The 15,545-nt window shown below is 47.6% G+C and overlaps 1 protein-coding gene across 1 annotated transcript; it reads right to left on the bottom strand.

The window, feature by feature from the left end:
* Positions 1 to 857: 857 nt before the first annotated feature.
* Positions 858 to 13,756, bottom strand: CGRRF1 (cell growth regulator with ring finger domain 1). The gene is made up of 6 exons (XM_009959083.2): positions 13,618 to 13,756; positions 8,627 to 8,766; positions 7,222 to 7,399; positions 6,888 to 7,035; positions 3,589 to 3,696; positions 858 to 2,248 (listed from the first exon to the last, which is right to left on the bottom strand). The coding sequence occupies exons 1-6, from the start codon at positions 13,719 to 13,721 to the stop codon at positions 1,898 to 1,900; spliced, it is 1,029 nt and encodes a 342-aa protein (XP_009957385.2). The 5' UTR covers positions 13,722 to 13,756; the 3' UTR covers positions 858 to 1,897.
* Positions 13,757 to 15,545: the final 1,789 nt, after the last annotated feature.

Genomic DNA, 15,545 nt, shown 5'->3' with positions numbered 1-15,545 from the left:
TGGGCCATGAACAGGAGATAGTCCAGGAGCGAGTTATCGATGGGTCAGGCGATAAGGCATTGTTGTGCCCATGAACAGGAGATAGTCCAGAGGGGGGAGGCAGGGAGCACCGCCCCACCTGGTCTCAACAGCTCCTGAAGATGGTCATAGAATACTTTTCTTTCCTTTTGGCACATTTTACACTGTAACCCAGGACAACTGGTCAGTGCCCACAGACACCTCAGGATTTAATTCCCCTTTGACAGACAGTGCAAACGAGAGGCTGATTGGGCCAGCAGATCATTCCCGAGTTGTCCCTGGCAAGGAAGGTCACTTTACGCAGACCAGATGAAGTGTCTTACAAACAGCCTGCTGATGGCTGGCTGGAAATCTGTGGCTACGTGCATCAACTCCCAACCTCCGCTTGTCTTTACAACCAAGCACCACTCTTTCCACCACTAAATCTTCTCAGAAGCAACTGCCAGGAGTCTGGAAGCAGGGTCAATGCAAAACAGGAAAAAAAAAAAAAAGAGAAAAAAAGAAAGATGAAGATGGAATACCTCCGAGCAGGGGAAGCCTCCTGCCCGGGTTTGGAGGTGTGCAGCACCGTGCGCGCACCCTGTACCCGTTAGAGGCGGCGCAGGAGGGTGCAGCTGAATAGCCTGGAGTGTGGCTTTCTCTCCCCGAGACCTGGCAGCTGTCCTGGGGTTGCACGTGGGGCAAAGCTGCAAGGGAACAAGAGGGAGGAGAGAAAGCAGCTACTCCTCGTTTTCTACAGGTTCTAATGAGCGTTGGTGTTTTTTCTCTTCGACGAGCAGATGTGAAACCCAGCCCGTCTGTCTTCAGAATTCAGCCCGCTCTCAAGAAGCAAAACAACATTGTCTCAACAGCCATTTTTATTGCTTTTGACAGTACACCACTGGAGGGAAAAAGAAATAATTTTCTGCTATTCTTTAGCTCCTTTCTTTATTAGGGTAAGTAAATTCCCTGGGACTATTGATAGAAGGTAAATGGTTAACGTTGCATCCAAGCTGACAATGCAAGTAAAAAAAAGAGTTGGAAATTCCTCAAATCAGGCTACTCCTATAAGAACAGCATCACCAAACCGCCCAAGTAACCACTCTGTGGAGTAATTAACTAACATTTGCATGGAGAACAAGTTCTTACAGCCGTTGCTAATAAGATTGAAAGTCTGCGTCTCAAGATGACATAGCGGAGGCTGAGGCTTGAGAGTGTCAGCAACGTCTGGCTCAAGGCAACAATAATCAATACAAACCTTTCCACTCATTCCAGGGGGCTTTGGCTAAGGTCCCTCACGCACAGTGTGCGTGCACACACACACACACACACAACTTTCAAACCAGCCAGAACCAGTGTCCTGAATCACACCTTCAGCTCCCAGCTCCTGCCACAGTCCTGCCTTCATCTACAAAATAAACACACAGGGGTTTAGCAGTGAAGCACATTGACTTCCCTTCATTTGGTACATTCTGTAAAGTGCTACGTTTCTAACTTATACTGAGTTAAAACGATGTATTGCTCTAGTATTTTAAATACAATAAATATAGAATGAGCTGTGTGCAACTTCACTTGCAAGTTTTATTCTTTTTTTAGCAGAAGTACTAAATTTAGTAACCAAAATAGCCTCCAACAGTACTCCATGAAAAACTAGTGAGAAGTTATAAATAAATTCACATCCTTCAAGGATATCCTACGCACTTCTTCTGTCCACATTGCATGGATAAGCGTAGCGTTCCTGCGAGCATATGGAGTGAAGAAAAACAAGGAAACTGAAAATTACCTAACAATAAAAAGCAAAACCATACAAGTAAATGCTACATATCCTCCCATAAACAGTCTGTTTTCTATATTTAATCTTGGTGCATACAAGCCAGTTGTTCTATTTTTTTTCCCCCCATTAAAAAACTCTCCCAGGAAGAACATCTTGCAAGAGATGAGTTGATTCATCTTCATCTTGCTCCTTTTTACTGCAAAGTGGAAAAGACTCTTGAACAAACTGCCTACACATGGGACACTGCTGAAAATACTTAACGCAGCCGTCACACAGGCACGCGTGCCTGCAGGGCAGGAGCACCCAGTTCACCGTGCCATTTTGGCAAACAACACAGTCTTTACTGTTTTCTTCATGCAATTCTGGTTCATCTTCAGCCAGTCCGGCCTTTTCTAGCAAGCTTCTGTCAGTGCTTCTCTCCCCAGGGCACGTATCGCTTGAGGATGGTGCAGGACTATTTGCAGACATGAAGAGTTGCTAAAACACACATGGACACAAACATTTAGAAGTCGACAAACTGCCCCCCCCCCCCCCCCCCCGCCGATGCCTGAACACACACACAGGTGAGGCAAGTTCCACTGGGTCAGAGTCACTGGTTTCCACTGGGTCAAATAGTCCAGGACTCACTCTTTGCCCGAGTCCTGAGAGTTGCCTGGCCTTCGGTGAAAGGTATTTCAGAAGCATAAAGTTACATAAAGCACTGGGAAAATATTAAGGAGGAGTCATCCAATCTTAGCTGAAGGAAATCGATGGACACGCATGAACTTTACCAGAACTGCCCAGGTTTCGAGCAGCTCGGGTTTCTGTTTCTGGTGTATCACCCTCTATGCCTAGAGGGATGCTTCTGTCCATTCCTACCAAAAATATATCCACCAAGCTGTCAAATCTACTTCGCTCAACCCATTCCGCTCCTGCTCATATCACAATCCCCTACCCCTTTTCATCTTATTTCACGTGAAGCACAAATTCTTCTGGGCCTGATCTCTTACTAAAGCCAGTAAACTGCCACGCAGCTAAAGATGCCCACAGAGAGCACACCACACAACCACACAAAATGCAGCTGCATGGTTATTTGTGTTCGGTTCAAGCAGTGGTTTTGCAGCCGTACATGAAAACGGAGCTCAAGCGGATCAACAGGGAAGTTCACCTGGATCAACTCCGTCATCTGTCTTTGGACAGATCTATTTCTGAATGAATGTGCATCAAGTCAATGGAATTAATTCGGCCCAATTTCTAGCTCATCCATGCCGTATGTTATTTTTATTATCACAGTAATATAAAAGTGAATCGCGTGGAATCACATCATCAGCTGCCTGACAGACACGGGACAAAGATAACATGCATAGATAGGGGAAAGTGGAATGGAATAATGAGAGCATTGGCTAACTTACAGGGTAGGTGCCAGGCACATCCCTAACCTTTGTGCAGGTATTGCAGCAAAGAGAAATTTAAGTTTCGTCTGAGGCTTTCCCAATTGAAGGGCAGTACAGGGGAAAATGCTGGTTTGCGAGACTAGCAAGGAGGTAACAAGTGTTCTGGAGAGAGGAAGCATTCAACAGCTAGTTAATGTCTTACTGCTGCTTTAAGGAGTGGACAGGACCTCGGCCTCTAGAATCAAGTAACTTCTCCAGAATATCTTGAATCTTTTCATATAAAATATTTCTGTACACTAACTTCGGCTAGAATGACTTAACTGAAAATAATTTCAACTATTATCCAGTTCTTTGCATGACAATAAAAGTCTTACACTAATTTAGGCTCCTGAAAGCCTACACACACTGAACTTAACACTGTCGCCCAAGCAGAACACGGCTTACCTTCAGATCATGGTACTGGCCTTGAGCTAGAAGTAGATACTGATACAATATTCTGCAGGGAAGTCTGTAGCTTTCATCAGGAATGTGAATTACAGCCACCATTGAAATCTATCACAAAAGAAAAAAACCTATGCTTAATAACTTTCTTTTTCATTATATAATTCCTACAGAACAGTTTATCTGAAAGATCACACACCTTATTACTGCCTCTGAGCTGCTTATTTCCTTAGACAATCAGGACACTGAGAACGTTGACACCAAGCACAGATCCAAAAACAAGTCAGCTGGACAAGGTAAAAACAGGCCATGGTGCAAGACAGCGCTTTGTGCTTTCTGCCCTGGTTCTCCACGGAGCCCTTCTGCGGCCAGCTCATGGCGGAGACCTGCCCTGACTGCTCTCACCTCACGGAATTAGGCCCCAAACCAAAAAGGCACGTGCCGTCCTCCTGAAGGTACATGCTTATGTAGCTGAGGTTGGGCTTGCTCACAGAGTCACGGACGTGCCTCGGAGAGGCTGCCTGCACAGTGATTTCAACCAGCAGCTCCCACACTCAAGCTCTTTCCACACCACTAACGCATGACGAGCTCCTCCTAGATGGGAGGGACGTTGACAAGGAGTTTCCTACAGCCACCGAGCCCCAAGCGTGTGCACGAAGGCCCGTACAGTGTCCGCAGCCGCATCCCGGCCCGTCTTCAGCACAAGAAGTGGCCCTGTCAGCTGAAGGCCGAGTGCAGAATTACAGGGGAACACGTAACAGGCAAAGTCTTCTTTACTTGCTCCCCCTTCCCTCACAAACACCCAGACCACAGTTTTCAGGCTCCAAAAAAAAGCATTTCGAAGTGTCACTGATTGGCTTGTAAAGCGAGCAGGCAAAAGACAAATTTCACTGGAAAGGATTACGAAAGGAGTCCACGGGCTGACTTCAGAGTCATTTTTCTGAAAATAAAATCACTCTAAGCTTGCATGCTGTGCCTAATACCCTTCACCCTGCCCAAATTACATAATAACCTCTAAAAAGCAGGAAAAAAAAAGAAAGTGAAATTCAATATTATTGTAGTTCCCAGAAGCTGTCAAAAGAGAAATGAAATACAGAAGAAAGCTGTTTTGTTTAAAAAAAAAAAAAAAAAAGCTTTAAAGGAAAATCAGACTTGCACTTCAAAATCCACACAGAGCTAATTAAATGCAGAGTTTAAATATACACGTACCTATAGATATGTATTTCTACTAACTGAATTTACTGCTCTTTGGCAATAAGGTATTTTTTTTCCTAAATGAGAACACCTCAAAAAAAAAAAAACCAACAAAAAAACCCACACCACTATTAGCTTTGTGTTGGAACCTGAAAGCCATTAAATCTCCATTAAAATCACAGGTTTTGTGTTTTGATAATAAGAGTTGAAAAGTTAACAGTACTCAGCGTTAACTCATCCCACCGTAAGTGCCTTCTCAATGATGATGCGTGTCCTCAATCCAGTTTGTTCAGACACCTAGGCAACATCTTAACTGTGAGTGGGACCAGTTCCTAACGCGAGCATCTCGATCTTTAAGCTATGTTATGCTGTGCTGGAGCATAGAAACATATACAGTGATACTATGATCTAGCAGAAATGCTACGCTCTTTGGTTATAGAACCCCGTCCTGTTGAGCACCAGGTATTCTCTCTCTTTGTAAATACTTGTACACCATAATCAAGTGACTTCTCAATCTTCTGTTTTACGCACAAGCCTGAGATCTAAGCCTTCTTCCACTTTAGCCCTGCCAGTCTCCAAATAATTTCTGTAGCCCTCACGTACGGTCATGCTGATTTTCTGGAGCTAGAGGAAAATTACGGCACTGAACCAAACTGATCTGGCCACAAATACAGCTAGGATGAAAATTAGATCCCCCCCGAAAAGCGATACTAGAACACCATCCATGGTGATGGATATACAGCCCCCCCCCCCCCCCAAAAAAAGTAGTTCAAGACAGAGCTTGATGCACTGATGTGAGAATAACGCAGCAATACCATACTGGCCATGGGGGCAAAGATCCCTTTCCGCACTATATTCATGTTTTACAAGTTTGTTTCAACAATGACAGATGCCATTCTGACATTTGCCTGGCAAGGCGGTCAGGTGGAGTTACTCCTTTGACCACATGAACAGATTCCAAGTGTGTTCCTTTCCTGCAAAACCAGAGGGAAAATAGCTCTCCCATTCTCCCTCCATCCCTTTCTTCTACGCTAAGGAACAAAAGAGAAGTGTTGCAAATTCCATGCCAATGTCAAACACATTCAAACAGGAAATTTACAGCCTCTATATTAACCTCATCTGAGCTCTAAACAAACACAGACATCCCGATCTGGGAAATAGCTGGGGAGGGGGGTGGTGGAGTCTCGAGTGGGGACGGGAGGGAGGAAGGCAGCCCCAAGGTCAAGTGACATGAAGCCAAGGACAGGCAGCACTCGAAAAGGGAACTGAGTTCTTAGGCACTGCTGTGACTACAAACAATTTCCAAATGAATGTATGGAAAAGCCTTCAGCGGATTTAGGTAATTTGCTTCCAGTTCCTGTGTATTAGTGCTATCAGATTATCAACCGACTGATGAGAGGGGAGACCAAAGTGTGTCCCAACTTGTTCCAAAAAGAAACAGTCTAATTGGAGTCTGGAAGGGATATTGAATGGCATGTGACAAGGCTGAAGCTGCTTTAACTGTAAGAGATTTGGAGGAGACCTTTTGGGGGAGCCGAGTGTCTGGTATCAGTCTACTGCAAGACCTTCACACCCTCCTGTCAGCGACCTGGAGCTGGCTGCTGTGAGGCACAAGGTACTGCATCACACAGACTCACTGTTGCACAAAGATAATTTCTGTGTCCTACCAGTCAAGCCAGCAATCAGCTCAAATAGCTGTGCCAGACACTAAAAAAAAAAATAATTTAGAATTCCTCCTGCCTTGCCAACAGCAATCCAAAAGACCGTATCAGTGCCAGAGCTCCACCGCAGGTTTGTGTGATCCGAAAAAATCAGAGTAACAGCTCACTACCCTACGGCAACCCCAGCTCATCTGGCCACAGGGCTTACCAGAGACCTCTGCAGACAGGAGCTTTGTGACAATCATGAGCATCTTTCGAATGGCACACATAATTGTTACAGAACAATTATCCTTCCTCTTCTGCCGTGCTCCCCTGCAGTCACCAGTGACAAAGTCAGGGACCAAATTCCAGGGGACAGGGAAAGGAAGGTGTTTTATTCAAGCCCGTCTCCCGAAACAGTCAGACCTGAAATACAGTGACCCTAAAATATATTCTCATGTTACTTACAATATCATAGATTTCTCTGTCTTCTTCATCAGCCAACGTCAACAATGCTATCAATGGATAGCGAGATCTAGGCACGGGGCCAAAATCGACAACTTGAGCATCTTCTGGTAACTGACAATATTTTTCTTCCTTGTCATTTTTTTTAACGCTTTACGTGTGTCAAGGAAAACAATCAGCGTCGCTGCAGTTGTAGACAAACGTGACGTTTGCATAAAGAATGTTTGTCATCATATTTGTCCGTAAATATTTTGCGCCAAGAACTGCCGGCAAGTCTTAACAGTCCCTGCGCCAATAAATCAGCATATTTTGTCAAAACAATTTTAGAAAAGGATACAAGTACTGCTGTCGGTGGAGGTATTCGCTGTACAGAGCATCCTCTAACGCCTGAGGAGTCTTTATTCTGAAGCAGTAGACATGTTTCTGCAACGCTTCGTGGAGTTTTTGAACACTGCAGCCCCAGTAGCATGTGAGAATACAGTCTTCCAGACAATCAGGTGTCAGTGTTACACCCTCTTGTAGAAAAAAGATAAGGGATAAGGTTTTCATTAACTCACCCACGTGCAGGGTTTCTGGAATTGCTAAGTGTAGGTTCTTGAAGGGCAACAAGCAGAAAAACACCTCGGTGTCCCAGATTTTTATCATTATAATCTAATCTTCTAAGAATTTAGGCTAGGTTTAGTGCTTATGAAAGTCCACGGAGATGAGGAAGCGGGTCCAAGGAGATGAAACAGATGGTTAAGCTAACAGAAGCAGCGTGGGCATTTTATGAAGGGCACATTTTAACTTCTGGTAACGTTTTACACACCCTCTGGCAGACCCAAGAGCACAAGCCCTAGCCCAAAGTCAATTCCCTCCTTAGAGAATGGCATTAATTGGATCACTGGCCTACAACGCTCTCTGTGGGCTCAGAGAATAAGGCCCTCTTGATTATGCAGGGGGAGGATAAAAGGAGGACCTACACGCTCCATCTCTTCTCTAAAAACCAAGTACCCAACCCATTAATTTTCTGCACAAACGGGAGCAGAACTCTTGAAAAGTCCCACCAAATTCAAGTGCTCAAACCTCCTGAAAAATCCAAGTTACCTGAAGACTAAGTTGTTGTGGGTTTGGGGTTTTTTTTTTTTTAATTTTGAGGGAGGGGTAAAACTGCTGCAGCCCTTTTTGTCATTCATAGGAAGGCTCCAGATCCACCTTGGTGGAATATGCTCTGCCTTGCTTACTACTCCCCAACGATGCAGAGGGGCACGAATTTCACCTCCTATGTGGCTGATTTCAAGGATGTTTAGGAACTCTGATCCAAACAGGTATTTAAATTTCCACTGAAGCACGGATAGAAAGAGAGGGAGATTTTTATTTATTTATTTATTCAAAGTAGTGCACTTCCAAACCCCGCTGGAGATCCGGACTTAGATTTAAGTGGGTGGCATATTTCAATAATTAATTCTATAGAATCCTACAATTCTGTAAAGTTTACAAAAACGCCCACAGTAGCTGGTAGTCTGCAATCTGTTACAGTAGGAAGTGTTTCATTAATAAGAATTAAACTGTACTTAAATATCCAAACATTTCACTTTTAAAAACACCACATTCATAAGCTGCGTAAAAATCATTTCTGTTGGAATGATGGGAGGAAGCGGGTTTCTGAGGGATTTTGATAAAGGAAAAGGGTGAGAGCAATAAAACAGAAAGTTTCAGGAACCCAAACTGACAAATGTCAAGCACATCAGAAATCCACTGACTCGTTACTGAAGCTGTAGCAGGATGAGGGATCTCCAGCCCAAAAGGATTCTTCACTTGTCTCATCCGCTTTTTCAATACTCTTGTGCTGGATTCTGTTTCTTCCGAGTTCCTCAGAATAACAGGAACACCCAGCCCGAACCTATGAGACATGAAACAAGAAGAACACGGGGGTGAAGTGTTACTGTTTGACATGTTTGAATTTTTCTTCAGCTCGAAGAGCAAGCAGCACAACACATCGAGCTCGGCCTTGCAGAATACCTGCTAGGATGCGTGCACAACACAGCCTGCCAATCTGACTCCAGCTCTTCATGGCAGAAGGGAGGAGTCTTCACAGCGATACAGAAAATCTATAAAGGGCCAAGACTTTACTCCTGCGTTTCCAGAAAGAGAATAAAATTACTGAGAAGGGTCAATGCCCTCTAGCGGTAAGCAGCCAGAGGTTTCTCCCAACTGATGTTCTTGCACATCCCGTGACAGGACTCCAAAAAAATCACTGCTGGCGAAGATGGAACAGCCTTAACGGACTGGGGGCTCAAAAGGAAGGCCTTAGAGCCAACCAGGCAGCCCTAAGATGTTTCTAGCTGTAACTATAACCAGCGAGATGTTTCCATGGGAGAATAAGATCCCGGTTTCTCATGTAAACCTCAATTACAACAACAGGCTGATATTAAATCAAAGGCCACAAAGCCTCTGCTTCGAGCCAGAAACCAAGTGCAAAATAGTCAAGACCAAATCAAAGCAGAGACTCCAAGAGCCCTTCCAGGCTGAAACTAGCACACACGATAGGCTAACCCCAAAAGGACAACGAAGCAAAGGTTTAAAAGTTTAAACACCCTATGAATCAAAATAAAAGCAAAGAAAGTTGGGAAGAAGATCTTGGGATGATTTCTGACATCCATCAGTTAAAAACCCCGAGGTTTTCATATTGCCTGGGGCTTTTAAAAGAATGATTACAGAAGGTCAGGGCCTACAAAACAAGCTCCACAACAGATTCCTTTTACACTTGGCTAAAAATAATTCACTTTTTAAGGTGATAGAAGTAACTTTCAATAACCAAAAGCCGATTAGGGAAACTGTCCCAGATACACCACCAGAAGACTACTTTGGAGACTGGAGAGATTTTCTTAATTGCATTAATCCAGTCCTGCCTCATCAGTGAGGCAAGAGGGAGAGGCTGCGGGAGCCTTTTGTTAATGCATTTTAGAAAAAAATGATTAATTAGCTCAGGCTGTATTTCCCTGGATTTGTGCTTTGGTCGCTGCCACCTGCACTGCTGATGGGATGGCCTGTTTAACAGCTTTGATTTTTGGGTTTATGCAGCCATCAACGTATCGGAGCTGGAAAACTCGGAGCGGCACAGAGCACCGGCTCTTCCCCGCAGCAATTGCTGCCATTTAGTGCATCGAAATAGCAGCTGCTGCAGAAAGATGGGTCTCATATCAATAACTCGAGCTGAAAAGGGCACTACCAACTTCAATATAATCAGTTTGAAAATTGCTAAAGTAATTTTGTGTACAATACAGCTCTGAGCCAAACAGACAATTCTGTGGCTTAACTGCTACTTTTTTTCCTGGGTTTAAAACCTTTTCCAATTCCTCTGTGTCCAACAAAGAAGAAAAGCAGAGCTTTTACTGACATTAGGCTCCTCTCTATTGATTCATGTTGGAGGGGTGCCTTTTGTAAGGGAAGAACATCAGTCAAAAGTGATTTTCAAGTTGAGGAAACTACTTCAGGAAAAAAAATTTTCAAACCCACTCTGAAGAACTACCACCTGTTCCTGGCTGTCTAACAAATATTTGCCTTTACCATCTAACATCTTGTGTGCCCGAGTACCACAGATACACCAAAGAGGAAAGAGACTGTGCTGGCAGAAAATACTCTATACTTATTAGGCCATCCTTGATAAATTCCTTTGGTTTGCTAGACTTTGATGGAAACATTTGCATTTCTTCAATGACATCATATAGGGCGCTCAGCCATACTTTGTGCGCATGGGGGTCAAATCCCCCTCTGATGCCAGTAAAACCAGCCCCGCTGACTCCGCTGGGGCTGGAATGAAGCACCAGTTACACATCGTACAAAGAAACCAGGTGCAGCAGCTGTTTCACTTCTTCAATATCCAAAACCCAATGGAGCTGATCTCTCCAGCTGCACATAAAGATGCCTCCTGTTTCATACCATCTGGCTGATCCCGAAGTAAAAACCCCGTTCTTTGGAAACTTTCTTCGCCGGTTGAAAGCAACAGGATCATCGCCATGAAAAGCAGCCCCAGAAAAAAAGCTTCTAGTACAGTTTGAGCAGCAGCTGAAGGCAGAAAGGCCTTTCTGTCCAACAACAAGGTACAGTGTTTCTGTAAATGTTAAGGTAGCATTCAGTGGTTGGAGGATGAATAAAGATAAAGTTTGTATTTTATGATCTAACTGTCTATCAGCCTAGATCACTAGCTGGTGTAGGGGAAATTAACTCCTCCAGCACCATGCTAGTTTACAGAAGGCAGGGGTTTCCAACCCTTTTGTTCACAAGTTTGTTTCCCCAAAGAGCAGCCCAGACCTCAACCAGGCACCGAGCCTGCAGCTCCTCCCAGTGCAAGCTGCCATCTCCAGCTAAAGAGAGACGTGCAGGACGCTCAGCTAATCTAAATCCCGCCTCATTCCCACACCCCGGGCACCTACCGGGCTGGCTGGAGGAAGGTGCCGGTGCCGTAACCTGCTCACACTCCCTGAGCAGAGCTGCAGGCATCCAGGGCTGGCCACGAGACCCAACGCTCCTCAAACCAGCGCATCATTTTGCCAACGGCAACGTTAACATTCCGAAGCAGTTGGTGCTTTTCAGGCTGACAGACACCCTCACCAACACATCCCTAAACCAAGCTGACAATTAATGCCGAAAATGATGGGGGAAACAAAGTGTCATCGCAGCAATATATCAAGTATTATGTCCTTGCATGACACCACGTGCATTTATAGCACTCCGTGTAGCAAAGAAAGGGTCAAGATGTTTTCCTGAGTAAGTTCAAGAGCACTGAAACTGTAACTGCAGCTGCAGACACACTGAGGTAGCTTGGAGGCTCCTGGTCATACGGCCACGGTGCGGCAGAGCTCAAAGGTGGGAGCAAATAGCTCCGAGCAGCTCGCCCCACACTCACACACTTGTGCGTGCTGAGCTCCTGGCTACTGCTTCTACTTGACTAACGGTTCCTGAACAAACCAGTTGGGAGACAGTTTGTACGTATTTACCCAAACAGCAGCAATATCCAGTGCAGATGCACCTGGAATCTCTGATCCTGAAATAAAAACGCACCTCGACAGCCCTCTGCACACCCTGTAACCCAACGAGCATCAACGGGCAGGTGTGAGGACGTGCTGGCACACCTACTGCAGACATTTTACAGCAAGGGATTGCAAAGTGTTTATTATAAGAGATGAATAATTACTAAATTGATAAAGGATGACTGGTTGGGGATATACACGCAGGAGATTGATTCAGTATAATTTTTAATAAAGATAGTATTTTTAAAGAACTGATGAAGTGAAAAAGGAGAAGTGGAGAGAAGCCGATGGCAATATACTACCATCAGTGTGCAGTGGGACAGAGAGAGTTATGAAAAGGATTTCTACTACCTCTCTCTCCAAGTACATAATGACGTGGAGCTTCATCCAGCAAAAAGACCGGTCTTGCCCTCACTACCACTTACCCAGCGCTAAGGGAGTCAATGCAAAACAAGAACAAAAACCTCCCACAAAGCCTATCTGAAAGATCAAAAGATATGCTTCATTCACACAGAAAGCAGGAGACGGCATATGTTTGAGGCAGTGGCAGCTAACAAAGTGATGTAAACAAGGGAAAAGCTTTGCACTAAAGGAAAAGTCAGGCACAGTGTTTATGAGCTGCCAAGAGAACAAACAGCTACAGCTGAAACATCCGTAATTCAAAGAGAGACAAAGGAAGGAAAACACTGAAGCTCAGCACTGCAGATACTCACGTTAAACCAATGGGAGGAAACACAATCACTCAATTTTATTCTCTCCAGAAGCCACACAAATGCAATGTATCCACAACTCCTACATAAAATATTTTGGTTCCTAATCAATGTGGCAAGTATCAGCATGTACATGTATGGATACTCCTGAGTTGGCAGGAAAACAGACAGAACAGCACAAGAAGCAGACAGTCAGGGACCTGTTTCTGCAAAAGGCAGCAGTGACCTCTTTGCTGAACCCTCTCAAACACAAGTAGGAGAGGGTCTTCCACCCATCACCCCTCTAGACACTTTAGCAGGTCAGTTGTTTAAGGCTCCTCCCCATCCCAGTCCCAGCACCCTGTACTGTTCACCTGAAACACCCCATCTCCTCTGAGCTTCATCAGTGGAACAGACTGGTGCCCCATCAGCAGTCCTGGATAGTCTCACACCTCAGTAACAACCCTACCTTAAAGCCTGGCAGATTTAGCTGCTACCCAGCCTAACACCAGGCACCTTACTCAACACCTGCTCGTTTTACCTACCACCGAGATTTGAGATGTCCATCTCCAACAGTGCCAAACCTTCCCCTCGGAGCAGCCCTCCCTGACCCCCACCCCCTCGCTCAGGGCCAGGTCCTCTTCCTGACCACTCTGTTTTCTCCACAGCTTTCATGCTCCCCTTCTCCTGCTGAAGCAGCCCCTCTTCCCCCATGGTCAGTGCTAGTCCTCCTCGCTCTCTTTTTTTCAACACACCCCCACTTCCCCGACCACTGCCAGGCCTCACACCCCCATCCCCATTGCAAGCCCCGGCGCTGTCCCACCCCAGGGCCGCCCCACATCCCCCGGAGCTCATTCCCCAAGGGCCACAAGCTCCCATTACCCCCCTCCTACGCCGTGCCACCTCATTACACCGCCAAACCTCCACAGCCAAGGCCCATCGCCCCAGCCCGGCCTCCACGGGCAGGGCCAGCCCCACAACGACGGTATGGGCCGCCCCCACAGCCGCCGCCCGTCCTTCCATCGCACTCACCAGCCCAACACCAGGCCGCTGGTGACGAGGAAGCAGACGAACACCACGGTGATGTAAAAGAGCGGCGAGTATTCGTAGAGGGTGACGAGGAACACGGCGGCCATGGGGCCCAGCCAAGCCGCCCCCTCAGCGGGGCAGAGCCAGGCCGCGCTGCCCGCCTCACCACAGCCCCCGCCGGGCGCATGCGCGGGAGCTGAGTGAAGCCATTGCCCTCAGTTTACCCGGAAGTGGGCGGGCCCGCGTTGCCTAGTGACAGCCCGCGGGTTCGCCCGGCCGCCAGGATTTGCACAAAGCGTTGAAATAATAAAAAACGCGAATGTGCCGCACCCGGCGCATCCCGCCTTCAAACGCGTCCGTGCCCATACACCTGCCGACACCCCGCACCGCGCGGGAAACAGCTGCATTTAGGAGCGGGCAGAGATGACGCGACGCCTCGGGGGCTGCTCGGCACTCCTGGCTTCCGCCGCCTTTTGCTGAAAACCTGCAGTTTTATCTACTACAACTGGCGTTCAAGTCGTTAGTTGGCAAGAGGCCACATCTGAGATGTGAAGTCTTCGTTCTTTCATTCTCTTTGAGCGAGCGTATTCTTACGATATTCTTAATTCTCTCGGGATTGCCCAGGAGGTGTTTTCTGTTCTGTTACGGCAGCTTAAATTCCCGGCAGCAGCACGGAAAAGGCCAGATATTTCCTCCAGCACCAAGGCAGCCCTCCACCGATGGCCTGTTATGGAGGAGAAGCGTCTGCCTCGCACTCACTGCTCCTCTTTGTGAGCGCCCAAGCCTGGTTTGCTCCCAGAATTAAGCTCGACTTCTATAAGCAAGAAGTACTGCAAGCAGCAGAGTCACAGGATGGCAGGGGTTGGAAGGGACCTCTGGAGATCACCTGGTCCCACCCCCCTGCTAAAGCAGGTTCACCCAGAGCAGGTCTCACAGGATCGCATCCAGGCGGGTTTTGAGCATCTCCAGGGAAGGAGACCCCACAGCCTCCCTGGGCAGCCTGTTCCAGTGCTCTGCCACCCTCAGAGTAAAGAAGATTTTCCTCAGGTTCAGGTGGAACTTCCAGTGCCCCAGTTTGTCCCCGTTGCCCCTTGTCCTGTCGCTGGGCACCACTAAACTTATTAAGTCTGATTTCTGCCTCATGTTCGAATTTTCTGATGTTTAATGGAGACAGACATTCCAGCTGGGGCTTTTTTAACAGCCATTTTCCTGTGTGCATCCTTTAGTAAAGGACGTGATGTCACAAATAGGCCTTAATGGCCTCATCTAACCACGGTCACCCTCCCGGGGCCTGCTCCTGCCCCCACCCGCAGGCAACAGCCCGGCACAGGGGGATCCTCTGCGGATCGGGGTTTAAATAGTCACCCTTGAGGCACATTCACCGCCAAGCGCCCGGATCCCCGGGCCCGCTTCCCCCGGGCCCACCGCGGCGGACAGGCCGTGCCTGAGGGAACCCCTTCCCGCCACCGGCGCGCGGCCCCTCCCTGAGGGAACCCCTTCCCGCCGCCGGCGCGCGGCCCCGCCCCGTCGCCATGACTCCGCGGGAGGGCGGGGCTGCGGCGCCATGGCAACGGGGGTGGGGGAGAGGCACAGCAGGGTGCGAGGCCGGGGCGTCGCGGGGCGTCACGTGGCGGAGCGGCACGCGCCCGCGCCCCTTCCTTCCCTCCCTCCCTCCTTCCCCTGCGGGCGCCGCGGCACGTGGACACCACCCCCCCCCCCCCCCCCAACCCCGAGCCCCTTGAACCTTCCCGCTACCCGTAGGCGGGTGACACCGCCCCCCCCCCAGCTGGGATAGCGGTGCTGATTGGCCAGAGGGGAGTGGGAGGGGAGAGACGAGGTTTCTCGCGCGCAGGCGCAGTGGGGTGCGCAGCTCAGCGAGGAGGAGGTGGCGGCGGCTTCCGTTGTTGGCGCGCGAGCGGTGGCGGCGGTTG

This window comes from Leptosomus discolor, chromosome 3 (assembly GCF_034619465.1).
Source record: "Leptosomus discolor isolate bLepDis1 chromosome 3, bLepDis1.hap2, whole genome shotgun sequence".
In the NCBI taxonomy this organism is placed as follows: domain Eukaryota; kingdom Metazoa; phylum Chordata; class Aves; order Leptosomiformes; family Leptosomidae; genus Leptosomus; species Leptosomus discolor.
This window is presented reverse-complemented; position numbering and strand designations above follow the sequence as displayed.

Coding starts and splice junctions, on each gene's coding strand:
- CGRRF1 (XM_009959083.2), bottom strand. CDS start 13,721: ATGGCCGCCGTGTTCCTCGTCACCCTCTACGAATACTCGCCGCTCTTT. Junction 8,767..13,617: donor AGCGGCCTGGTGTTGGGCTG/GTGAGTGCGATG, acceptor CATGTCTCATAG/GTTCGGGCTGGGTGTTCCTG. Junction 7,400..8,626: donor TGCTACAGCTTCAGTAACGA/GTCAGTGGATTT, acceptor TTTTTCTACAAG/AGGGTGTAACACTGACACCT.